At 56.7% G+C, this 25,288-nt stretch overlaps 9 protein-coding genes across 9 annotated transcripts; 6 read left to right on the plus strand and 3 right to left on the minus strand.

Moving 5' to 3' along the window:
- Positions 1-504: 504 nt before the first annotated feature.
- Positions 505-1,491, minus strand: MICPUCDRAFT_15034 (uncharacterized protein; the record flags this gene model as incomplete). Its single annotated transcript, XM_003057213.1, has 2 exons — positions 505-1,068; positions 1,129-1,491. Coding segments are annotated over 2 exons (927 nt in total), but the record flags the coding sequence as incomplete, so codon positions are not given.
- Positions 1,492-1,992: 501 nt separating this feature from the next.
- On the plus strand, positions 1,993-5,958 carry MICPUCDRAFT_32259 (uncharacterized protein). The gene is made up of 2 exons (XM_003056749.1): positions 1,993-2,104; positions 2,214-5,958. The coding sequence occupies exon 2, from the start codon at positions 2,593-2,595 to the stop codon at positions 5,905-5,907; it is 3,315 nt and encodes a 1,104-aa protein (XP_003056795.1). The 5' UTR covers positions 1,993-2,104; positions 2,214-2,592; the 3' UTR covers positions 5,908-5,958.
- A 3,955-nt stretch (positions 5,959-9,913) lies between these two features.
- On the plus strand, positions 9,914-12,007 carry MICPUCDRAFT_15532 (uncharacterized protein; the record flags this gene model as incomplete). The annotated part of the gene is made up of 2 exons (XM_003056750.1): positions 9,914-10,069; positions 10,229-12,007. The coding sequence occupies 2 exons, from the start codon at positions 9,914-9,916 to the stop codon at positions 12,005-12,007; spliced, it is 1,935 nt and encodes a 644-aa protein (XP_003056796.1).
- Positions 12,008-12,204: 197 nt separating this feature from the next.
- MICPUCDRAFT_56226 (uncharacterized protein) lies at positions 12,205-13,538 on the plus strand (the record flags this gene model as incomplete). Its single annotated transcript, XM_003056751.1, has 2 exons — positions 12,205-13,477; positions 13,510-13,538. 2 exons carry the CDS (start codon positions 12,205-12,207, stop codon positions 13,536-13,538), a joined length of 1,302 nt encoding a protein of 433 aa, XP_003056797.1.
- A 55-nt stretch (positions 13,539-13,593) lies between these two features.
- MICPUCDRAFT_56227 (uncharacterized protein) lies at positions 13,594-14,758 on the minus strand (the record flags this gene model as incomplete). The annotated part of the gene is made up of 2 exons (XM_003057214.1): positions 13,594-14,559; positions 14,663-14,758. The coding sequence occupies 2 exons, from the start codon at positions 14,756-14,758 to the stop codon at positions 13,594-13,596; spliced, it is 1,062 nt and encodes a 353-aa protein (XP_003057260.1).
- Positions 14,759-14,909: 151 nt separating this feature from the next.
- MICPUCDRAFT_46678 (carbon nitrogen hydrolase/NAD synthase) lies at positions 14,910-17,067 on the plus strand (the record flags this gene model as incomplete). Its single annotated transcript, XM_003056752.1, has 1 exon — positions 14,910-17,067. The coding sequence occupies one exon, from the start codon at positions 14,910-14,912 to the stop codon at positions 17,007-17,009; it is 2,100 nt and encodes a 699-aa protein (XP_003056798.1). The 3' UTR covers positions 17,010-17,067.
- Positions 17,068-17,194: 127 nt separating this feature from the next.
- Positions 17,195-20,417, plus strand: MICPUCDRAFT_32266 (uncharacterized protein). The gene is made up of 3 exons (XM_003056753.1): positions 17,195-17,551; positions 17,677-17,899; positions 18,020-20,417. Exons 1-3 carry the CDS (start codon positions 17,322-17,324, stop codon positions 20,369-20,371), a joined length of 2,805 nt encoding a protein of 934 aa, XP_003056799.1. The 5' UTR covers positions 17,195-17,321; the 3' UTR covers positions 20,372-20,417.
- A 73-nt stretch (positions 20,418-20,490) lies between these two features.
- Positions 20,491-21,289, plus strand: MICPUCDRAFT_56230 (uncharacterized protein; the record flags this gene model as incomplete). The annotated part of the gene is made up of 2 exons (XM_003056754.1): positions 20,491-21,192; positions 21,230-21,289. 2 exons carry the CDS (start codon positions 20,491-20,493, stop codon positions 21,287-21,289), a joined length of 762 nt encoding a protein of 253 aa, XP_003056800.1.
- A 72-nt stretch (positions 21,290-21,361) lies between these two features.
- MICPUCDRAFT_56231 (uncharacterized protein) lies at positions 21,362-25,247 on the minus strand. Its single transcript, XM_003057215.1, has one exon. The coding sequence runs from the start codon at positions 25,124-25,126 to the stop codon at positions 21,392-21,394; it is 3,735 nt and encodes a 1,244-aa protein (XP_003057261.1). The 5' UTR covers positions 25,127-25,247; the 3' UTR covers positions 21,362-21,391.
- Between the last annotated feature and the right edge of the window lie 41 nt (positions 25,248-25,288).

The raw sequence follows: 25,288 nt of genomic DNA on the forward strand, positions 1-25,288 counted from the left end.
GATTTCGTCGTCGTGAGACGTGATCGTGACGTTCAGCGGGAGGTGATCTCCGATATTCCCCTGCACCGCGTTCCCGTGTCGGTCGAAAGCTTCGACGTAGAAAAACGCCGTCTCGAGCGTCGTCGCGACGCGGTGACCTTCGCCTGAGATTTGACACCGTTTAGGGAAAGGGCGCGCGGGAAGGATCCGAACGGGATAAGGCGAGTCCGCGACATGCTCTTCGTCACCGATCAGGATCGAACACGTGTATGAACCTGCCGCGGTGGTGCGAAAGCTCACCGCGTATGTCCCGTCGTCGTTGTCTGTAATTTCCCCGAACGCGACTGCCTTCGTTTCGTCATTTTCAAAGCGCACGTAGAACTCGTCGCCGCCGTTCATTCGCTTGTTCTTCAGCTCATCGCGGGCTTCGATGCCGAAGACTGTGGCTTCTCCCGCGATGCCTCGGCTCAGTCCGGGTCCGAAAACCTTCGTGAACGCCGGGTCCGCGGTGCTTTGCAGCCAGCAGTCTTCTTCCCACTCGCCGCGATATTTCGAGCCGTCTGCGTACGTGCACACGCCGTAGCCGTGTCGCATATCGCGCACCCACTCGCCTTTGTACACGTCCTTGCACGCGAAGGCGCAATTTCCCTTCCCGTGCCGCTTACCGTCTTGCCAGTTCCCTTCGTAAACGGTTCCATCCGGGTACAGACGTTTCCCATTTCCGTCTTCCTTCCCTTCCTTCCACTCGCCGACGTATTTCCCTCCGCTCGCTGAAAAAACCATCGTCCCCGTTCCGTGTTTCATGTTCTGCTTCCATTCCCCGTCGTAAACTCCCTCGTTGCTCTTGTGCTTGCCTTTCCCGTGTTTCTCGTCGCTCTTCCACTCGCCGTCGTACGTTGCGCCGTCAGCGTACACGCATTTCCCGACGCCGTGTCGTTCGTCCTCCTTCCAGTCCCCAGTGTATTTGTACACGCCGGGTAAATGAAATGTCCCTTTCCCGTGTCGCGCGTCGTCTTTCCATTCCCCATCGTATTCCACGCCCTCGTCCCCGGACACGAGCTTGCCTTTGACGCGAGACCCGTTCAGAAACTTCCCCTGGAAGAAGGTGTTTCCGCCGCTGTACGTGTATCGCCCGTTTCCTTCGGCGACGTTGTCTACCCACTCGCCTTCGTACACGTCCCCGGTCGCGTAGCGAAACGTACCCCAGCCGTGCTTGAGGTCGGCTTTCCACTCTCCCGTGTACTTGCCTCCGTCGACGTAGACGCACACGCCGTGCCCATTCGCCTTGTCGTCGATCCACTCGCCGTCGTATGATAAGCCGCTGACGTACGTAAGCTTCCCCTTACCGTGACGCTTGTCGTCTTTCCAGGCGCCGTCGTAGTAATCGCCGTTCGAGCACTGGTGCATTCCCTTCCCGTGACGTATTCGATTGTCCACCGCCTCGCCCTTGTACACGTCCCCGTTCGTGTACTTTAGCGTGGTTTCCTCGACGGGCGACCAGTTCTCGGGCATAGCGGCGAGATCGAGGGCGTCGTCGGCGGGGACGTCGTCGTCGTCGTCGTCGCTGACGGCTTCTAACGTCACGTCGTTGTCGGCTCTTTTCTCCTCGGCGTTCGTCGCGGCTTTCAGAAGAAGCGACATGCGTTCCACCTCTCTTCGCAGGTCGTCCGTGGTAAGCGCCTCGATATCGGGCTCGTCGTCGCGGTCGTTCACCGCTTCGTCGTTGACGTCTTCCATGATGCGCATCGTGTCGGTGGTCGATCGTTTTGGGGCGGTGCTGCCGTCGTCTCGGGATGGAAGCGATGCGGCGTTTCGTCTCCCGAGAGAGAGGACTGGCTGACTGGCGACGCCGGCCGCGCCGACCCGGAAACGCCGATGCAGGCCCGCTTGGGTCGAAAAAAAGTCGCGAAATTCGGCGAGAAATCAAACGAGGCAGGTGCTGCTGCTGCACCTCGGGCGGAAAATTTTCCGTGGTGCGCTCACCCTCGTCCGTGACCTTCACACTACGCGACGCAGATGTGCGCGGCGGCGCATTGCATAGTCTGCGGTGCGACGAGCGCGAAGTACAAGTGCCCAACCTGTCGTTCGCCGTACTGCTCTGTGAGTTGCTGCCGCACGCACAAAGGTGAGAGCGCGCGCGGTCGCATTCTCCGGCTCCTCGATTGATTCCCGAACGTCGTCCTCGGCGTCGCGCCCAACTCATCTAAGTAACCACGATCTTCTCGCCCGCGCAGAAACACCGTGCTCGAAACCCGACACCACGGCACCCTCTACGGCGTCGCCGCGGAAAGATCAGCCCGTCACCGCTTCGGAACCCCGCCCGAAGCGGCCGTTCGAGGAAGAGGACGCGGAGGACGAAGACGGCGCTCGACTTCGAAGGAAGCACCTGATCTCCATCGCCACGAGCGACGAGATTCGATCCGCGCTCGGCGACGAGCGCGTCGTGAACACCGTCATCCGTATCGACGCGGCGATAAAGGCTGAGCAAGCGTTAGACGCGGCGTGTGAAGACCCTGACTTTAGAGAGTTCACGGAGAAGGTGCTCAACATCTTAGCTGCGGAGGACGAAACCGATTGACCTGAACGAGTAGCAGCCCATTGGCACTTCGCACGATGTTCAAGGCGTTCAAGGAAAAGACTGCGGAGCTCAAGGATAAGGCGAAACAACGGATGAGCATGGCGAACGAACAAGGACGGAGACTGAGGGAGAATGTCGAGGTCATGACTGGGGTGGACAAGGCTCGCGAACGTTTTGCGCAAGCGCGAAATCCAATCGGCGGCAGCAGCACAGCAGCGAGACTCGGCGGGTTTTCAGGCGCGGCGACCGCGGCGACGTCGCTGAGCAATGCATTTTCGAAGATTGGATCGAGTCCGTACAAATCCGCCGCGGCTGCGAAATCGCATCCGGACGCGGAAGCTGCTCGACTCGAACGCGTTGCGGAGGAAACCAAACCGCGAGATGCTGCCGCGGAGGGCGATGCGTCCACCGCCGGCGACGCGGTACTCGCAGCTCTTGAGCCCGGATATTACCTTCCCGAGGAAGATTTCGACCCCGTGAGACACGTCCTTCAATCGATCGCAGCGAATAAAGGAGAGCTCACGACGGACGTGCTTCATATAGAAGAAGAGCAGCTGTCAAATGTTGTCGAGGTGGTGTCGTCAAAACTTTCAAAGGAGGTTCTCGATCACAAAACTGAATTCGTTCAGGGATGGAGCAATATCACAGAGCTGACAAGTAACCTCGAGCAAAGCTTCGTGATTGTGAAGAATGGACGACGGAACATCTCCTCCGCTAAAGACAGCGTCGCCGGTGCGCTTCGTGTTGCAGAGTCTCACACGCGCAAACGTTCTCTCCTGTCAACGCTTGACCTTCTCGTTCGTGTGAGGGAGTGCCAATCTTTGGAGGCTGAAATTCGAGCGAGCCTGGAGTCATGCTCTTATGTCGATGCCGTGTGTGAATATGCTGCCGCGATACGTACGTTGAAAACACTGGAAGGGCTGAACTGTGCTCAAACGTTAGGTCAAGATCTCCGTTCACTTCAGTGGGATTTAGTTCAAAGCATCGAAGGCGTGCTTTTTACGATCTGCGGCGATTTTCAACCTGTCCGCTACCTTCCTCTCTTCGAAGCGTATTTGCTCCTCGGATCTGAGGTGAAGCCTCTTGGTGATAAGGTTCAGGAATGTTTCTTACGCGCTGTGGAAAATCAAACCGAAGGAATGCTGAGGCTGCACTCGATGCAGCGAGGAGGACGAGCGGACAACGATGACGTAGTGGAGAGAAAATCCAGGATGGGATACAAGGAACTTTGTCAACAACTCTCGTCCACGCAGTTCTTTCCATGCTTCCAAAAGACCCTGGAGGTTCTTTTCGATTTGCTGTGTAGCCATCATAGGATGCTGCAGTGGCACGAGGCTGAAGCGCAAACTCTGAGAGCGAAACTCGCGGGCGCGTCATCGGATTCTTCTTCTGTTGGCGACGAAAATGCGAGGGCATCTGCTCGTGGTAAACAACAAGTGCAAGTCCGTGAAAAGATCGAATCTTGCCAAGCCGTCACCGCGGCACTGGTACGCAGTCGTCGTGCGATCGCTGACATGGCTGGGGCTCGCATCGCGGCTCTACTCCAAGCATCATCTGCTCCTTCTTCCGGTCACTTCCGCGCGGTCCTCGACTGGGCCCGGGCTTTCATAGAGGCAGCAGAGGCGTTCTCCGGCACGCAAGCGTCCACGTTGAGAGGACATTTAGAACGTGCTGGGGATCGTTATTTCGAATCCCTACACGCGCAACGTCTCGAAGCTTTGCGGCAGATGCTAGATAGCGAAGTGTGGGCACGGCTTCCAGACGCCGCGGCTGAGCAAGTCCGCGCGGATCTTAGAGCTGCTGCGGCGCGTGGAGGCGGGCGAATTGCGTCCGGAACGAGCACCGACACGAGTCGCCAATTAGCAGACGACACGTCAGGAGTCTCGATAGACGTGTCAGGGAGCGGGAGATTCGGCGTCGCAGCGTTCGGAGGCGTCGCGGAGGATGGAAGCGCGTTCGAATCACTAGTGCATAAGGGGAATCCGTTCACCGAGGGGGCGAACAGTAGTGTTTCTAGTAAAACTGGGGAGCAATCAACCTCATGCTCGAGCGAAGGACCTGCATCATCGGATGCCGGTACTAGTGCCGTGGTGAATATGCCGATTGACGTCGACGACGATGAAGAGGATATCGAGGTCAACGCCGCTTATATCGACGAGGGAGACGATGACGACGACGACACCATGGATCCAGAGGTGAGGAAAGCGCGTCGGGAAGCTCGCGCTGCTGCGGCTGCTGCCGAGGCTTCGGCCGCTGCTGGCGGAGAAGGCGAAGGGAAAGGACTCTCCGCGCGTAAGCCGACGCTCACTGCGTCTTCACTCTACTTGCTCCAGGGCATGGCAGAATATCTTCGGTTAATGCGAACGCTCACTCCGTCAGTGCCTGTGATCTTTCAGGGCCTCTGCGCACTCTTTGAGACAACGCTCGTGCGCATGTTTGCAGCGTTTGGGCGGTACGAAGCGCTGCAGTCAAATTCAGATCAGGTCACGCCTCGGCTTCGATCAACGCTCATCCGTTTAACTAGCGGTGACACGATCGCCGCTCTAATGCCCAGTAAAGGTCCGGGAATCGGCACCGAAGCGTGGAGCGTTCTTTCCTCTGGAAATCTTTACGGTTTGAAAGAACGCGTGATTGCCTTGGAGTCTCTCGCGTGCATCGCGGAAGAGTTCAAGCGTCTTAAACCAGGACTCACGCAGGCTCTTCCACCTAAAGAAGAACACAAGCTTGAACGTTTTTTTGGACAGACTATCTCGAGCGTGGAGGATCTTCGCGAACACGTGTACTGTCACGTTTCCGGTTTACTCCTGAACCTTTCGTGGGTTTCCGAGGCGGTTGGAGACAGTGACAAGTTGAGCGATAAACTCAAGATTGGTAAGTACGCGAAGAGGGAAGTGAGCACGGATCATAACAAGTGGGTTGATGATCTTTCCACGGAACTTACGCAGTTCGGCGCGAAGCTGGCCTGTGCTGAAGTTACCGCGGAAGCACTCACTATGCTCTGGAATTTTGCAATCGCGGAGACGTCATCCTCGATCGTCGCAGGTTTGGCGCGCGTGCGGAAGTGTTCGTCCGAAGGTCGAGCGGGCATGGCTTTGGATGTGCAGATGCTCTACAATAATGTTCGACATTTGGCGCCCTCGGGTTCCAGCCAAGATTTTCGACTCGTGGAGAATTACATCAAGGCTTTCTACACGCCAGATTCTGAACTCGTCTATTGGTGCCAAACGCACCCGGAGTATACGTCTCAACAGAAGGTTGCTTTGATCAATCAAATCGCTGGAGCGTTCGCGTGGACGCAGTCCAAGAAAACGGAATTACTCGCCGCGATGGGTTCGAACGAGTTATTGTAGCTAGCAGAGTTGTAGCTTTGTGAAAGAACGGAGCTATTTGGTCGTCGTAACAACACACCTCTCCCCCAAAATCATTATCCGAGGATGTCACCGCGGTTCTTGTCAATCCACGGAGCGAACGCGCCGCCGCGCAGAGCGGCTAGTCTTTGTTGTCTCGTGCGACGTCTTAGATCGTCGAGCTCTTGGCATTTGTCACGAGCCTTGGATTCTTTCCAGTCGATGCGCCTGTTCAACGAGTCCAGCTCTTCTCTCTTCCGAATTTCCTTCATCACCGGCGCGGGCAAATCTGCGAAGGAGGACAAACGGGTGAGCACGAAACGCGGTTGCACATCGAGCGGTTCACAAGGACACCAATTACATCATCGCACCTGAGTAGTCCTTCGTGGCGTCGTCCCATTTAATCTCACAGGACGACGTAAACAGCTTCCTCCATTCGGACTTCGAGTGGTCGCCGCCACCTGCAGCAAACAGCTCCAAGTTGGATTTTTGGACGTACAGTGAGATGATTCCATCGTCTCCGAAATCCCACGCGGATTCGTCCGGAACGACGCTGTGCTCGAAATTTCCCTGCAATTCACGAATAAATAACTCAAGAAATTTCCCAATGAACGCAGATTTTCACGGAACACGTACCTCGAGGTAAACGGCACCGGAACTAAAGTTTGAAACCTTCACGCTGTGAGACAAAATATCGACTTGTATGTCACTAGCTTTCGTCCCGGCCTCCACACAGAGAACGAGAATTCGAAGCTCTCCAGCACTTTGTTGCCAGCGGTGCGTCCCTTCTGATGGTTCGAACCAGACGTCTTCTTGAATTTCCGTGTTATTGTAAACCACGCGCGCCATACAGAAGGCGTGCTTTTCGATTCTTTCTATCGGTATCCCGTTCGCTCTCACCAACTTGTACGTTCTGCAAAATAATATCAAAATCACGATACACAGACAAAAAAACGAAATACAAAAAAATCATGCACCTGTAGGGAAGATCCATTTCCATGGTCGGGCGCGACGCTTCAACGACGGCTTTGGAATTAGACGTAAAGATACGTTCTTCGATTGATTCACCCATTTCGGCTGATACATCGATATCTTCGAAGCGAACGTCTTTTTCGACGACGTGGCCGACGCAGTAATTCAAAATATCATTATCATCATCGTCAACCGCGAAGACATCGCGATTCATTCGGTCGACGAAAAGCTGCTCGTTACGATGTCAACCCCAAAAAGATCAAGAATTTGTTTTTTGCACTCACCAAAGCTTTTTCTTTGTCTATTCCAAAGTGGACTCGAAATTCGACCTATTCAAAAGCAACAGAAAAGCATTAGGAAAAAGTTAAGCCACCGCGCATGAGACCAGGAGGCGAACCTTGAGACTACGGCCATTTTCTTTCTTAAGCATCGACACCTTCTCGATTAATACATCCCTTTTCGACATTTCCCAATTTTAAGGTCAGCGTTACAGAAATGTAAAGAACAAATCTCATTTACTGTCGCAAGCTCTGAAAATTCGATCTCAGGCCCTGCCGACTGCGTCGCAAGTTTTCGCTGCAAAGCTTGTCTTGCGACAGCGTTGAATCGAGAGATTTGTTCGCATTTGTAGAAGTAAACTCCCTGTGTTTGCTGTTTAAAAGTGTCCTCGAACGCATTTTGATGGGCGTTTAACATACCTGAACTGTAAATATACTGCCTTCTTTCGCGAATTCCTCCATTGCTTCCTGTTTTGACACACAGTCAGGATATTATCTTTTTAGTCGCGCGGCTTACATACCGACAGTCCTAGCTTCGCAATTACGCGCATATCGTTCGCTTCCGCTAAAACTTCTTCCGTTTCTTCGGTCTTTAAAGAGTTGCTCATGCTGTCGAAGGCCTTTTGATATTCGTCGTTTGTGTGGTCCTTGGAGAATGAAATGGCGACTTAAGCCTTCTGATGTTCACGGTTTTGTTTAGATTTTAAAATTAATACCAACTTTGCCGCGATTTTGAAGCAGGTCGCCGCCTTAACCAGATTTTTTTCTGTAAGTATGGCAGCGTTTGTCAGTAAGTTTCTTTACCTCAAGAGTTGGTTCATATTACCTTCGCCCTTTTTTGCCTGGAATCCGTGCCCCATCAATAACCACGCAAAGGGTTTCGGCAGGTACTTTTTGATCCCATATGGCATCGTTGTGTTAGGTTGTATGACGCGCGTCTGCTCAAGCACGTCCTTCACGTTCTCATTTTCTCCTCCGGAAGGAGAAGCGGTTTTTAGTGCTGCCTGCAGAAAAGACGCGCAGGATGCGCGTTGATTTATTGGTTTTAATCGCATCGATGATCAAAGGTGCTACCTGCGCGTCGGCTATCGTTTGCCTGAAGCAATTCGCTTCTTTGTGCATGCAAGCGCGCTGAGACACCGCAGAAAATTTTAGTTATTGTTTATATTTGATCGCGGTTTTAGGAAACTTGCCTGAAGATAGGCCATCGTTTCGCTCATAGGCTCGAAAAACCAACTCGTGACGTATGTGGCATAATTCGGTTCCTTTCTTTTATTCTCCTTTTGCCTGCGTCAATTTTTATTTGTCTCTGATTTTCTGGGTTTATTACTCGTCAAATTTCGCACCAGTCCTTCACGTGAAGAAACATCGCCTCTCGCTTTTCGATTTCCGTCGCGGTCTGTTCCTTCGGAGCCGAGATCCGCCCCTTTTTCTGTAGAAGTGGAAAGAGAAATATTTTCGTTCAACAGTTTTGGTTGTCGAAAAGAAGCACACAGTCTCTTCTCACCTCGTAGTCGTCCAGGATAAACAGCACTTGATCCGCGAGCTGCTGTCGGGTCATGAGTTTCGAGACTTCCTGAATACGAGTGTGATTATAGGGATCGCATGAAAAGCCCGCCGGGCGATCGATCTCCTTACCGTGACCGCAAGTCGGTACGTTTTGTGACTCGTCTCCTTGTCCGGCACGAGCTCGTACGAAATTCTGAACGCTTCTAAGGCCTCGACGTATTGCCGCAGTCCTTTCAGCGCAGAGGCTTTTCGCCACCACGCTTTGTCCCACTGAGGCTTCAACACACACGCCTTCTCCGCATCCGCTAGCGCTAACTCATATTTGCCAGCCTGCGTGCAATAAATAGATAGTACTACACGTCAGAACCTGTTGCGCCGCGCGAATGTTGCAGCCCGCGGGGCGATTGAGATATTTACCTTCAAGTAAGCCATCGACCTGTTGCTGTACACCGCGTGCGCATCTAGATATTTGGACGGCATCATGCTCACGCATTCTGTGTACCTGCGGATGCACGTCGGATGCGGTCAGTTGATACCCCGCCTTGCGCGCACGTCTTCTCCCTCATTTCATGCGCGGAGGAAAACAACACACACGGCCGCGGTGTCTCGACAGGACGACTCACTTGATGTACGCGTCCCGGGCGTTTTCCGCCTTTAACGCGGCGTCTCCTTGTTTCTTTATGTAATCAGCTTTCATGGCCCTGAGTGAGGATGGAACGGTCAGACGCTGCGGCGCGTGTGTGTTGGAAACGAAGATTCGCTTTCGCGCGACAGGTGACACGACATCATCAGAGGGGACTCTCGTCCACCGACCGAGCGGCCCGGTCCGTGCTTCGCGCGCTCACCTGAAATCGTCATCGCCCGATGTGAGCGTATCCGAAGACGTCATTATGATCGTCAACACGAGTGCGTGTCGACGTGTGCTGGCTGAAACCGCGCGCGCGGGGGGATGGCCGGTGCCGCGTCGACCGAAGACAGCTCGTGAGAAAAACGCCTTTTCGGCTTCTTTGCTTTGGGAGCCCAAACGTTTGATTGTTTTCGATTTCTTTTTGATTTTTTGCGACGGAAAAACCCGGCCAGCCGGTTTTTCGGTTTGAGTTTGGCCCGCGGCAGCAAACAGAGGCTTTCTATCTCTTCCTCGCGGTCGGCACGTCGGCACGCGTTTCTGTCACTCACGCCACCGCGAACGGGGTTCGGCAGCACGGAGGCGGTGCTCATCGCCACTGCGCATCCGCGCCGCTCCGTCGAAGATGGCAGCGAGTACCACCGAGGAATCCGTGGGAATAGAATGTTACGCGAACAAAGCGGAGGGGTTCAACGCCATCCTGAAGGAGCGGTTCACCGACTTCGTCGTGAACGAGATCGATCGCGGAGGAAACGTCGTGCATCTCACGTCGCTCGATCCGGTCGTGGACGACGAAATCGAGGAGGCTGAACGGCTGAAGAGGTCGAAACTGGGGGCCGCTCCCCCTCAAGGGATCGAGCTCGCGGCCGCGGCGAGCGAACCAGAGCCCGAGGCGACGGGCGAGGATACCGGGACGGACGAGAGGAAAGCGTCAGCAGAGGCGGCGGCGGCGAAGAAAAATGACGATGTGGCGCCACCGACCGACGCGGGACCCACCGTCGAGGAGCTCACGCGAAGAAACTTCGCCATCGCGGAATTCGCGAAGATCGCGGGGGAAACCGACGCCGAACGATTGAGAGCGTTCGTAGAGACGCCCGGAGTCCTGACGCCGTCTTCCTCTTCCAGTGGCGCCCCTGCTCCGAGGCCTCTGGTCTTGTCCACGAGCAACGACAAGGACTACCGCGCGAGTTTGCACGCGTTCTTCGGAATTCATTTCCCCCAGCTCTCCACGGACACCATCGAGCCACCGGGTGAAGGCGAAGGGACTGGCCCCGTCAGGCCGGGATCTAACAAACCTCTGATGTGCGTGAGGGTACGACCTGTGAAGCAAAAGGGCAACGGCAGAGGCGGCGGAGGCCAGAAGCGAAGTCGTGAAGACGGGGCATGGGGTGGTCATCAACGTTGGCCTTCCGATCAGCCGCACTACCTCGAATTCGTTCTTTGCAAAGAGAACAAAGATACGGGGGATGCCATCGGCGTTCTATCGAGGATCCTCCACGTCAAGCCGAGGCAATTTGGATTCGCCGGCACGAAGGACCGCAGAGGCGTCACAAGTCAACTCGTGACCGTGCACAAAGTACGCGCGAAGCGCCTTGCGAAGCTCACGCTCCACGGAATGAAATTAGGAAACTTTCGATACGTCGACCGTAGCCTTGGTCTCGGTGATTTGAAAGGCAACCTATTCACGTTGACGCTACGCGGCCTTGAACGCGGTTCCAAAGAAACGGTGATGAAGGCGGTGAACGCGTTGAAGTCAAGCGGATTCGTCAATTATTTTGGATTACAGCGGTTTGGGACGCACAAGATACCGACGCACGCGATCGGCTCCGCGCTTCTCCGCGGTTCCTGGTCCGAAGTTGTGGATTTAATCATGCAACCGCGAGATGCGGATAAGGACGACGTCGCGGAGGCACGAAAAGTTTACAAGGAAACGCGCGACGCGGCGGCGGCGCTGAAGTTGATGCCTCGCTTCTGCCTTGCCGAGAGAGGACTTTTGGAGGGTCTGGTCAAGTGCAAAGGGGACATCATAGGAGCGATAAACGCTATTCCACGCCCAACTCGGATGATGTACGTCCACGCGTACCAGAGCTACATGTTCAACCGCGCGGCGAGCGAGCGCGTGAGGCTGCATGGCGCCGATCGCGCTGTCGAGGGGGATTTGATATTTGACGACAGAGGGGATATCTATCAAAGCGACGACGAGGACAACAACGACGTGATGTTCGCGAACGTGCGAGAGGTCACAGCCGAGGAAGCCGCGCGCGGAACGTACAAAATCACCGACGTGCTGCTTCCACTTCCCGGGTTTAAGGTGATATATCCTGAACGCGTGAAGGTGTTGTACGAAGACATTTGCAAGGCGGAAGGCGTGCTGCTCGAGGGGTGCGCGCACCCGATCAAGGAGTATTCCTTCGGATTCCTGACCGGCGCATACAGACGGCTGCTCGTGAAACCGGACAAACTGGAATTTGAGTTCCAAAGTTACTCGGATCCGAAAGCTGATCTCACTGAGACGGACATGTCTCGGATCCTACGCGTGCCGAACATCGTCTCTGCGGACGGAGAGGAGAAAGACGAAAAGTTCCTCGCCCTCCGCTTGAGTCTCGCGTTGCCTACGTCTTCGTACGCCACGATGGCTCTCCGCGAGCTCATGAAACTGAGTACTAGTAAGCAAACACACAGAGACGCCACGCTGTCCCGTCTCGAGAACGCGACGTGAGGAGCACAGCGTCGAGACTTCTTAGACTAGCAATTTACGAGTACACATTGAGTTGAAATCATATCTGATTTTGTTGTATCTCCCCCGTCATACTCAACCGCGCGTGTGCGTGCGGCGTTGCGATGACAGCGGTTGCTGTCGCGCGATAATCCACAAGCGGATCTCTTTTGATCGCCGAACCGTCGGGATCCGTCACCATGTCTGCAGTCCGTGCGATACCGACGGCGTGCCACGCGAAACCTCGGACTCCGAATCCTCGGGCTCCGGCGCGTCATACGCGAGCCCCGGTTTCGCGCGCGTGCGCGTCGTCATCGTTACGTGAAGGCGTCGTAGCGATAGACGAACTACACGCGCAGCTGCCTTTCGACAGGGATACGTGGAAGATGTTCATGTCCGAGTACTGGCAGAAGCGGCCTTGTGTGATTCGCGGGGCCGTAAATTCAACAATCCCGGAAATCGACGCGGACGAGCTCTCTGGACTCGCGTGCGAGAACGTCTTCCAGCCTCGCATCATTAGGAAAGGCGAAGGACGTTCAGACTGGGCGTTAGAAATGGGGCCGTTCTCTGAAGACGAGCTTCGCGCTCTTCCTACCGCCGGGTCGTGGTGTTTGATCATGAACGATTTAGAGAAACACATTCGCGAGGTGAAGGGGCTTCTGGCCTTGTTCGACCACTTCCCGCGCTGGCGTGTCGCGGACGTTCAGGCGAGTCTATCTGCTGATGGCGGAAGCGTAGGACCACATTCAGATCAGTTCGATGTGTTTCTTATTCAAGCCGAGGGAAACAAGGCGTGGTCGATATCGGATAGTGCCGAGTACGCGCCTGATAACGAGAGTGCGTTTTACCAGGATATCGACGTGAGGGTGTTGAAGGACTTCCGACCCACGTCTAGTAGCTTGCTCGAACGAGGTGACATGCTGTACTTGCCTCCCAAAGTCGCTCACCACGGCGTCGCAAAGGGCTGCGACACCGTGTGCGTGACCTACAGCGTCGGGTTCCTCGCGCCTACGCACGACGAGTTAGTCTCGTCCTTTGCCCAAGCCTCTGTGAACGAACGCGCCGCTGTGGAGCGTTGGAGTGATCCGTGGCTTGAACCACAATGCGATGTCGGAAAGATCTCATCGGCGGCGGTAACACACGCGACGGAAATCATTCGAAATGCGATGCCGAAGAACGAGACGGACGTCGCGAGATGGTTCGGTTGTCACGTCACCGGAAGCGGGGGCGTCGACGACGCGTTCTTCGCCCCTGTCGACGACGTCACTGCTGACGAGTTGATCGCGGAGTGGACCGAGACCGGTTTCCTCTTTCGGCGGGGAGATATTAAGTTTGCAATCATAGAAGACGTGAGTGATGGCAGTCTCGATGGGTGCTTATTTTTCGCGGCTGGAAGCGTGTGGACGGTAAAGTCACCAAGGTGTATCGAGTTCGCTCGTCACGTCGCGAACCATGACGAAATAGAGGCGGACGGTTGGATTCAAGGGGGAGAGATGGACGGCGAGAGCAAGGTGCTATTGCACGACTTGTTTAGCAACGGGTTCATCTACTTTGACGACTGAGTGACTAGTTTAGCTATTTAGACAGAGCTACATGTCGTTTTCCCCCAAGCCGTCCTTGCCCGCGATGAACGGTGTTTTCTTCGCTTCTTCTGCCTTCTTATTCTGTCGCAAGACCGCACCTGGCGCGGGAAGGGCGGTGTTATCCCCACCAGCTCTCGGCTGCCCGGGCTGGGGCAGACCCGACCCCCATCCTCCAACGGGCGCATCAGAGTACGAGGACGGATCCATGGGATCGATCCCCGCCGGGGCAGCGCGTCTTGGTTTTCCCATCGGCGGCGGTCTAGAACGGACGTTCGCGGTGTCTGGCTCCGGGTCGCTCGTGCTCGCCACGGGAACAACCCTTGGATGTGGAGTCGGGCCTATTCCAGCACGTGCCACCGCGTGTGCCACAACCTTTTCCGGTCCCCGAGATATGACCACGGCGCTCGCTCTTTGTTCAGGCACGACGTGTTGCGCCCCTGGACTTTTCATCGGAACTCGCGTCGTCGCGGCGAGTCCTTCGACTGGCTTGTTCAGGATTCTGCTGCAGTGCAGACAAAATCCGTGCGCTTTAACGAGCCCCCTGCCGAAACCTCCACACCCCTTGCATCGTTTCATCTTCGCGATCGCCGCCGCGTCTATCGGTTTCTCCCAGCTGGTCGAGGACGTGAACGGGTTACAGTAGTACGTTCTTCCGGTCTTCGGATCCACGGCTTCTTTCCAACCCGGGGGGAGCGTAGACGACGGCGCGGTCACGCTCACCGCCGCGGGCGCAACCGAGGCTCGCGGTCGCGTCCACGAGCTCTGCCCAAGCTTCGCGTTGTAGTAATACTTCGTTCCGTACGTCTTATCGATCGCCTCAGCCCAGCCTTCGGGGAGGGGATCTTCGGTCGAGGAAGCTCCCGCTCCCGCGGCTGTGGTCGTCGCTTCTCCGCTGTCGTTCGCGGTGTCGCCGTCGACGTTAATTCCCCGCGCGCGAAGCTTCGCTTTCAAGAACGGAGGGAGCTCTTTCTTCTGCGCGACGAACGGAGGAAGAAGGGAGAGTGAGGACGCGCGTTGGAGGTGCAGGTGCCGAACAATTTACGAGGTGGTGCTCGGGGTGCGACCGCGGACGTACCTTCTCCCCTGTCGCCGCGACATCGCTCGACGCCTTCAAAACCTTCGAGTCAGACGCGTCCCGACCCGAGTCTTCGAGACTTCGCTTCTCCCCCATCCTGCCAGCGCGTCGGTGCCTCGTAAAGTGCAGGTCGATCGAGGTTCAACTCGAGAGATTTTCCACGACCCTGCCCGACCGCGAGTATGGTTGAAGAACTCTTCTGTCCGATTCTGGCGACGCGCGCGTCATTCGTCGAGACACGGCCACGATGAGAATCGCACGTCTCGCGACGTGTGCCCTGAACCAATGGGCGCTCGATTTTGAAGGGAACATCGCGCGCGTGAAGGCTTCGATCCTCCAGGCGAAGGAAGCAGGAGCGCGCTACCGCGTCGGCCCGGAGCTGGAAATTCCCGGGTACGGGTGCGAGGACCACTTCCTCGAGGTCGACACCATCGAACACTCGTGGGAGTGTCTCGCGGATCTGCTGCGCGACGACACGACTGATGACATCTTGTGTGACATCGGGATGCCGGTCATCCACGCGGGGGTTCGATACAACTGCCGCGTGTTCGTGCTGAACCGGCAAATCGTCCTCATCCGCCCGAAGCTCTGCCTCGCGAATGATGGAAACTACCGAGAAACCCGCTGGTTCACCGCGTGGCAGCACCCGAAGAAGGTTGAGCAGCATCGACTTCCGATGAGCGTCGTCTCGGTGACGTCACAGAACTACGTCAACTTCGGCGACGCCGGGCTGGACTTCTTGGACTCGACCTTAGCGAGCGAAACGTGCGAGGAGCTGTTCACGCCAAACGCGCCGCACATCCAACTCGCCCTGAGCGGCGTTGAGATCATCAGTAATGGAAGCGGCAGTCACCATCAGCTTAGAAAATTGAACACTCGGATGGACCTTATCCAGTCCGCGACCGCTAAGGCTGGCGGGGTCTACCTGTACGCGAACCAACGAGGCTGCGACGGAGGCAGGCTTTATTATGACGGATGCGCGTGCATAGCGGTGAACGGAGAAATCGTCGCGCAGGGACAGCAGTTCGCGGTTCAAGAAGTAGAGGTCGTCACCGCGGACGTTGACCTGGACACCGTCGTCGGATTTCGAGGAGCGTTTCAGAGCATGGCCGTCCAGGCTGCGGGGTGCGAGAAGCACCCGTTAATTAAAGTGCCGTTCCAACTGTGCTTCGAGAACGGAACATCGCACGTACCCGACCCACCGCGTCCGGTGCGCTACCACACCGCGGACGAGGAAATCGCGAACGGACCCGCGTGTTGGCTGTGGGATTATCTTCGGCGATCGGGAGCGAGCGGGTACCTCCTACCTCTATCGGGCGGCGCGGATAGCTCATCGACCGCAGCCCTCGTGGGATCTATGTGCCAACTTGCGACAAGTGCCGCGGCGAGTGGTGACGAACGCGCGGCGGCGGACGTTCGTCGCATCGCTCAGTTATCCGACGACGCTCCGCTGCCATCCGCGAAGGAGTTCGCGCAGTACTTATTCACGACTGTGTATCTAGGTTCCGAAAATAGCAGTGTAGACACGCGAAGTCGCTCCGCGTCGCTTGCCGCTGAGATAGGATCATCTCATCTGGACGTGAAGATTGACGCCGTCATCACAGCGGTTGTTTCTTTCTTCCACTCCGTGACGCAGAGGACCCCGAAGTTCAAGGTCGACGGCGGCAGCACCGTGGAGAACCTCGCGCTTCAGAACATTCAAGCGAGAATCCGCATGGTGCTTTCGTTCGTGCTCGCTCAGTTAATGCCCTGGGTCCGAGGAAAAAACGGGTTCCTCCTCGTTCTCGGCAGCGCAAACGTGGACGAAGGTTTAAGAGGGTATATGACGAAATACGACTGCTCCGCCGCGGACGTGAACCCGATCGGTGGAATCAGCAAAGGGGACCTGAGGTCGTTCCTGCGCTGGGGCGCGGTGAACCTCGGATTTCCCACGTTAGCGTCCGTGGAGGAAGCACCTCCCACGGCTGAGCTCGAACCGATACGGGATGACTACGTCCAAAACGACGAGGACGACATGGGAATGACGTACGAAGAGCTCGGGGTGTACGGCCGCCTCAGAAAGATCTCTCGACTCGGGCCTGTGGAGATGTTCAGGCGCTTACTGCTCGAGTGGAAGGACAGATTCTCCGTGGACGAGATCGCGGAGAAAGTGAAGCGGTTCTTCTTCTTCTACTCCGCGAACCGGCATAAGATGACGACGCTGACGCCGTCGTACCACGCGGAAAACTACTCGCCGGAGGACAACCGGTTCGACCTGAGGCCGTTCTTGTACAACGTGCGCTGGCCGTGGCAGTTCAGGAAAATCGACGAGATCGCTCGTAAAGCGAACGCGGAGAAGGCGGATTAGACTACGGGAGGAGAGGCGTGACGGATTTAGCTCTTTGTAAGGACCGGCGCCTCTCGCGTACTTCGAGTCAGGCACACCAGCCTGCGTTTCGACACTAAAGCGTGACAGTGGGTTTAAAATAGCCGAAGCCCGAGGGAGGGTCTTTCCATCTCCCCCGCCGATCGCGGTCAGATCTCGCGCGCAAGCGACCCGTGGTTCACTTCGAGAAGAATTAAGCGACATTCGCGATCAGCGGAGGGTTGTCGTAGGTCATCCGCGCGGATCACGGGGAAGGGAACTCGCGAGGTCGCCGCGAGCACCCCGGCGTGAGCGATGGTCAGCGAAAACACGCCTCCCGATGAGGGCCAGAAGAAAGACGAATCGGTGAAGCCCGCGGACGGCGCGAAGAAGAAGGACGAGAAGAAGGTGGTCGAACTTTCGGAAGAGGACTTGCAAATAAAGGAAAACCTCGAGCTTCTGGTGGAGAGGACCGCGGACAAGAAGGCTGGCGTCGCGAAGCTAGCGATGGAGACGATGAGGAGCGAGATCAAGTCCGCGACGAGGTGAGTTCGCGCCCGTACCGTCGGCGCGCGATCTGGCGCGATCCTCTTCGATCTCGCGCACATTCGCCGTTCCCGCTCTGAAATCACATCATTCACGCGCTCCTTCCTCCTGTTCGCGCTCGCAGCTCGATGACGAGCGTCCCGAAGCCGCTCAAGTTCCTTCGCCCGCACCTTGCCAAGCTCAAGGAAACCTTCGCGAGTCTGAAGGAGGGCGACAACAAGAAGCTGCTCGCAGACATCATCTCTCTGCTGACGATGACCGACGCCCCCGTCGAGGACGTCATGCCCGAATCCCTCAAGTATCGTCTCGTCGGATCCGGCGAGGACATCGGAACATGGGGTCACGAGGTGAGAAGCGCGAGGAAACCAGCGAGATCGCTCCCTGTCTTGCTAGACTCGAGACGTATTTTTTTCCCTCTTTGAGTCGACGCTGATTCTTCCCTCCCACGCCTCGTCCCTCGCGCGCAGTACGTCCGCAACTTGGCTGCCGAGGTTGGAACCGAGTACCACCGTCGATCAGACTTAGCTGCGAAGGATGGCAAAGACGCGGAAGTCGAGGATCTAATGTCGCTCGTGCGCGACATCGTGCCGTTTCACATGAAGCATAACGCGGAACCGGAAGCTGTGGACCTCCTGATCGAGGTCGAGAATCTCAGTCTCCTCCCCGAGCACGTCAATGAAACCAACTACGGCAGGACCTGCTTATACCTGTTCAGCTGTTCGAACTACCTACCCGAGCCCGAAGACTCGGAAGTGCTCAAGGTCGCGCACGAAGTCTTCATGAAGGTGGGCAAGTTCACCGACGCGATGCGCGTCGCGATGAAGCTCGGACTCCAGGAGACGATGGAGCAGACTTTCGTTGCGACGACGGACAAACAGGAAAAGCGGCAGCTCTGCCACATGCTCGCGAGGCACGGACACCCACTCAGGCTCGACGAGGGCCCATGTGAGATCACCGACGAAGACGAGCTCGAGGAGCTTCAGAACATCATGAGCAACTCGAACCTCAGCGGGAACTATTTGACGCTCGCGCGAGACCTCGACGTCATGGAAGCGAAGACGCCCGAAGACATTTACAAGACGCACCTGATGGAAGGCCGCGCTCCAGCCGGGGCTGCCGTAGATAGCGCCCGCGCGAACTTGGCCGCCACTTTCGTGAACGCGTTCGTGAACGCGGGGTTCGGACAAGACAAGCTGCTCACCGTTCCGGAGGGGGACGGCGCCGCCGCAGAGGGCGAGGGTGCGGCCGCGGGTGCTGGTTCCAACGTGAGCTGGATCTTCAAGAACAAAGATCATGGCAAGATGTCTGCCGCTGCGAGTCTCGGATCCATCTTGATGTGGGACGTGGAGGACGGTCTTCCCCGCGTGGACAACTACTTGTACAGCATGGAGCACCAGGTTGTCGCGGGCGGTCTCCTCGCGGTTGGCTTGATCAACGTCAATGTGCGCAACGACTGCGATCCCGCGTACGGTCTGCTCTACGAGAGCGTCAACAAAGAGAACGCGTCCGTCCGTATTGGTGCGATCATGGGTCTTGGGTTGGCGTACGCGGGATGCCAGAAGGAAGAGGTGCAAGAGCTGCTCGTTCCTATCATCACGGACGACTCCACCCCGCTCGACGTCGCGGCTTTCGCCGCGCTGTCTCTTGGGTTGGTGTTCGTCGGCACGTGCCACGAAGAGTGCGTGCAAGCGATTGTGCAGGCGCTGATGCTTCGACCGGAGAAGGATCTCGAAGATCCTTTCGCGCACTTCCTCTGCCTCGGCCTCGGCCTCCTCTTCCTTCAGCGACAAGCCGAAGTCGAGGCGACGCTCGAAGTCGCGAAGACGCTGTGCCCGCGCATCAGCGAGTTCCTCCAGGTGACCCTCGAGGTGTGCGCGTACACAGGCAGCGGTAACGTTCTCAAAGTGCAAGCGATGCTCGCGCGCTGCGGAGAACACCCTGATATTGAAGCAGATGAGACAACGAACGAAGGCGGGGAAGGTGGTGACGGTGAGGGAGAGGCTCGGGAGTGGCTCGCGGATCCTCAGTCCATCGCCGCTTTGGGAGTGGCGCTGATCGCGTCGGGGGAGGAACTCGGCTGCGACATGGCCGTGCGGGCATACGACCACTTGATCCAGTACGGCGACGCAGCCGTCCGCAAAGCCGCGCCGGTGGGATTAGCGCTTCTACACATCTCAAACCCTACGCTGAACGTGACTGATGTCCTCGGACGCCTCAGCCACGACAGCAACGAGGAAGTCGCGCAAGCTGCTACCTTCGCTCTCGGGATCGTGGGCGCCGGTACGAACAACGCGCGGCTCGCGACTCAACTCCGTCAGCTGTCGAGCTACTACTACAAGGATCCGTCCCTGATCTTCCTCGTGCGCGTGGCTCAGGGTCTCGTGCATCTCGGAAAAGGTCTGCTCACGCTTTCGCCTTCGCACTCGGACCGTTCGCTGCACTCGAACGTCGCTTGGGCAGGACTGATGACTGTCGCTTTCTCCATGCTCGACATGAAGCACACGATTCTTGGCAAGCACCATTACATGCTCTATTACCTGTTCGTAGCCGCCCAGCCTCGCATGCTCATGACCGTGGATGAAGAGGGCAAGCCGCTTCCAATTTCTGTGCGTGTTGGTCAGGCAGTGGATGTCGTCGGACAAGCGGGGAAACCAAAGACCATCACGGGTTTCCAGACCCACACCACGCCGGTGTTGCTCTCCACGGGCGACAGAGCTGAGCTCGCTACTGGGAAGTTCATCCCGCTCACGCCGGTCCTTGAGGGTGTCGTGATTTTGAAACCCAATCCGGACTGGATTGAGGAGGACGAGGCGCCTTAGAGAGTTGTGTTGGGGTAGAAAATGAATGAAAAACCGTTTCAACGATCTCGAAGCGCCTCCCTCGTCAAGTGCGCCTTGACACACAGTGCGCCTTGCACGCGGGCTCGAACCGTGTGCAAATGTTAGCGTCACCATATCGCGTTCGTGGATTATCACCCGGGCGGATCCCTCGTCGCCCCCGTCCGGTTTTCGCGGCCTCGTTGCCGGCGGTGCGGTCGTTCGGTGTCGACGACGAAGATGAAATCGTTGCCTCTCTGACCGAGGGAAACGACGCCCTACCCCCTCTCGTCGAGGTCGTAACAAGAGTGGGCGAAGATCGCCTGAAGGTCGTAAAGCCACCCGGTGCTGAAGACCTGTGGGACTGGTACGAATCCAAGGGGCAGATGGAGGCGGATCCGAGCTGGGGGAAGCTGTGGTTCACGTCGCGCATCCTTGCATCTTGCGTTGCTTCTTGCGTCGAGTCTCTGCCTGAGCTGCGTTCTAAGCGTGTTGTGGAGGTCGGATGTGGGCTCGGGCTCGCGGGACTCTCCGCGGCGATGTTCGGTGGAAGTAAAAGCGTGATTTTCTGTGACCGAGAACCGTTAGCTATTCACTGTGCGCTCTCTTCCGCGGCGTTAAACGAGGTTGAGGTGGTCGCCGTCGACGACGTGAACAACAGCTCGAGCGGGTGTCGAGTCGCGGGGGCTTTGCTTGATTGGTCAGCACCGCAAACGCTCTCCCAGCCGGTGGACGTAGTTCTAGGAGCGGATTGTCTGTATGATCCCGCTACCGCAGCTTTATTAGCGAGCGCATGTCATGCGTTGGTTGCCGGAGACGGTCATGTTGTCATAGCGGAGCCAGAAAACGAGCGGGCCAAAGGTTGTCGGCAAGCGTTCCTTGAAGCCGCGTTGCAGAGCGGAGCAACGCGAGCGGAAGTGATTCATCCACCACCGGAACACCAAATATCCCCGAATGGTGTCCTCGTGATCGTGTGTTGGAGCAAGTGATAGTGACGTTAGATTTGTGTGTCGAATGTAGATGCTAAGCTAAATTATTCGCAGCCTCTCGAACTCGTACGTCTTGTCCGTGTGCCTTCTTCTTCGGCGACGCGTTGACTCTACGTATCTGTGGAACTATGACGGCAGTAGTCTCGGTCTCAACTGGGCCATCAACTTCGGGAAACGGACGCTTCTCGGACTGACGATGATGCATCTCCCAACCTTCGATGCCGTCGCCGTTTGGACGCACGCAAAAAATCGCGTCGTCTTCGTCGTCATCCGCCTCTCCCTCCACGCCGCCTTCATCCGACGAGGGCTCCTCTGCCTCCATGTCCACCCAGCGCATTTTTCGAAACTTCCGATGTCTACGACCCGTCTTTGCCGCATTTTTATCTTCTGAAAGGTCAGTCAACTGCGCCCCGGCACGCAGCGCAGTCGCCGCGCGCAAAGACACACGGTTCGACCTCATTCGCGCGCTCTCACGTTTCACGCTCGCGTTTGAACCCTCGCCTTCGAGCGAGTCGACCGCGATACCGAGCCTTCCGCTGCTTTCATAAGCAGCCTTCGCTACGTCATCTAATCGACGCGATTTCTTATTGTCGCCGCTTCGCACTGATGCGATCCAAACGCTAATGGAAATCAGAGAGAGCAATGTTGCACTCACGCCATGGATGATGTCGACCAAAACGACGGCAGACAGTTTTCTCTTCTTTCCGCTTTCGTTGTTGACTAGCATCGCTGCGGCGTCGATGGTTTGCACGATCAATTCTCCCACGCGCATAAGCAGATCGCTGACGTCGATATTCACTTCACGGTCGCGCTGGTTTAATCCGAGTGCATCGTCACGAACGTCCTTGATGATTCGTCCTACATGTGAAGTTAACAAATCCAGCACGACCGATATTGCAGTCGAGGAGGACTGCAAAGGCATTGGATCTGTCGTATTCGAGATGACGTGCACAACGTCCATGATCACAGCGATCGCGGCATTAACGCCATCACACTTGAGTGTCAGATGGTGTGCCGTTTTCAAAAGGCTCACGCGTTGTGCACGTTCGAAAGATGTTCCGTCACTAAAGTCAGTTGCGCACTGAGGCTCGGAAAGAATCATGTCATCAACAGCGCATTCAACATATCCTTGTAAGAGGTCGCGCGTAAGCTGCAGCGATCTGCACTCGAACGAGTCTGATTGACTGGTGTCTAAGTCCGTACGACCCCAAAGTGCAGCTGAAGCATGCGCAGTGACGAGAGTTGGACAACACGCCGTCACAGAAGCTCGGGGTAATCCTAGAAGCAAAGTCGCCCCAAGAGATAGTGCAGGTGCCGCCGCCCTGAGAGCGGTGCACTCGGTGGCACGTGCGGTGACCCACTGAAGGACAGCTAGTCGCGTGTGTGATGCCATGTCCGATGCCATATCGTCCTGCGCTGAGTCTTGTGCGGCAAACGTGATCGCTAGTCCGTCGGCGTTGTTCAAATCCCAAGAATCGAGCTGCAGAACCGGCGCAGCCAAAGCAGATATCACGGATGCCTCGATAGCGGGAGAGGAGGAAGACATCGCCGCGATTGTGCAAAGCTCGAAACAACCCGCGACAATAGCCGCACGGATGCTCGCTGACGTGTCCGTCCATCGCCCGAAGCTTGGCTTCACGATGACCAGTTCGTTTCCTTCGCCGTGAGAATTCGCGCTAGGTGGCGCGGCTAAACGCTCGGATAGCATCTGATAACGGTCAGGTTGAGCTCCACGGAAACTTTGAACCGTCATCGCAGCAGTTGCAGATGTCTCAGAAACGTTCGGAGCCAAGCGCTCGGCGAGAATGAGCGACTTGTGCAGAATCCCCCTTCGAACCAATTCACGTAGAATAAATCCGGGGTCGAAAGCTATGGTCGAAACGTGTCCAGCTTCATGCTTCGTGAGCCCAGTGGACGTTGAAAACGCCGCCGCCGCTCGCGACAATATCCCCGCCTGGACCTGTGGTTCGACATCAGGCACGTCAAATCGACTGTAACCCGAAGTTTGCGGTCCATCCTCAGCGAGGACTGCTTCAACCGCAGATAACCATGTGGATACTTGGACTCGAGGCAAGGATGACGCAGCAGTCGCGAATGCATCATCTATTTCTGCGTCTACTTCAATCTGAATACCACGCTGCAAAGCCAACAGATGCGAGAGACGGTGGAGCAAAGCTCGTCGAACATCCGCCGTCGGCAGTCCAAGGTCAAAAAAACTAGGCGCGTTGTCGCCATCGTATATTTGCGTAGCATCGAGGCACGCATGCAACAAATTAGCAAGCACTGTCATCGCCGCAGCTCCCATCAGATAACCCCACTTCTCATTCGTACACGAAGCAGCGACGCCCGCTTGGGCTTTCTCGTTCGCGTTGACCTTTCTTCCGAGTGACGCGACGCCAAGCTCCAATCCTCCGTTGACTACGCGAGTCCGAAACTCCATAGGGTTAACGTATGCCGCGAGAACTAAATCTGCATGAAACAGAGCAGCAATAGCGTCAACGGGAAGCCTTTCCTCGATTGGAATGCTCATGTGACTTCTCACCGTGCAAACAGGTGGGAAGCCACTCGCAGTCGTGCCATCGCGCCAAGTGAGCGCCTGCGCTGAGAGTCGCGGTGTCAACCATCCGTCACGCATCGCGGCAATGTCATCTCGTTCAAGATACGGTAATGCCGCAATTACAACCGCCGCAGCTGGAATAATCAATCGTTGTGCGGACATCGCTCCGGTATCAGCGCTTACTTTTGCTGAAGACGCCGCGTGCAGCGCCCACCGCACGGCCAGTCGCACGTCTTCTTGCGAAAGCGGTTGCTCTGGTCCGTTCAACATCACCCGAAGTACGTCAAGACCAACCGCGCGCGACGCTGTAACACCTTTGAGTTTTTGTTCGATGACCCCGCATAGCTCGATTCGTCGCGCGTCGTCGACACAAGCCGCGCGCGCGAGCGCTCGTCCAGCCGCAGACAACAGAGGATCGACATCGAAGGAGTCTACATGACCACCATACCGCACGGGCAACGAATCTAAAAGAAGCCGCCAAGGTCCGTCCATCGCCAGCGTCGCTTCGGGTATCGAGCGAAGCGCTGTCGCGAAGACATGGGCCGCGACGCCGTCGCCCGCGTGCCTGGATTCACCCTTTGTCGTCGCCTCGGTTTCGTGAATCTTCTCCGTGCTCGTGCGCAAGGCCGAGAGGGATGACCGCATGAGCGATTCGAGAATCGGCATCACGACGTCACGAACGTGTGCGTCGACGATGTCACAGCTGTCGATCGCGTCGGGTGATGAAGAAGGCGCGGCGGCGACAAGGAACGGTATACTTTCCTCTGCGAGCGCCCACGCTTTAGGGGACCGAAAACTCAACAGCGCCGCGACAAGCGCGGGGAGTGCGTCGCGCACGTACAAGCTGAGTCGCGCATCGTCCTTCCCTGCCATCGCTTTTGTTTTCGCTCGTTTCTTAGCCGGTTTCTCTTTCTTCGAGTGAGAAGCGACGAGTTCGACGGCGAGGGACGCGGCTTCGCGAAGGGCGATCGGATCTAGCATTTTTCGCGCGATCGCGCGCTTCAGCACGCGCTCGACTTCGAGTACAGTCTCCACGTGCTCGACAGAGCGGCTCTTGGCGAGCACGACACCGATTAAGAGAGCATCAGCCGCGGAGAGCGGACGACGCCCGAGTGCGTCTCGCAGGCTCGCCAGCCAGTCGCGCAGTCTTTCCTCGCTCGCGAGGACGGCGAGCAATTCGTTGGAGAACTCTGACGCGGGCATTCTCTCCATAGCGCGTGATTTCGCTGCTCGCGGTGATTCAGAGATTCATGAACGACGGTCGGGCATCAGCAAGTTGCGCACATCCTGTCGCGTGCGACCTCGTGCGAGCGTTCGCTCCTCGTTGTTGTGCGGGAACGCGAAGTGCCGTCAGGAATTTTGGCGCGCAAACGT

The sequence above is a fragment of the Micromonas pusilla genome (genome assembly GCF_000151265.4).
Source record: "Micromonas pusilla CCMP1545 genomic scaffold MICPUCscaffold_3, whole genome shotgun sequence".
Lineage (NCBI taxonomy): Eukaryota > Viridiplantae > Chlorophyta > Mamiellophyceae > Mamiellales > Mamiellaceae > Micromonas > Micromonas pusilla.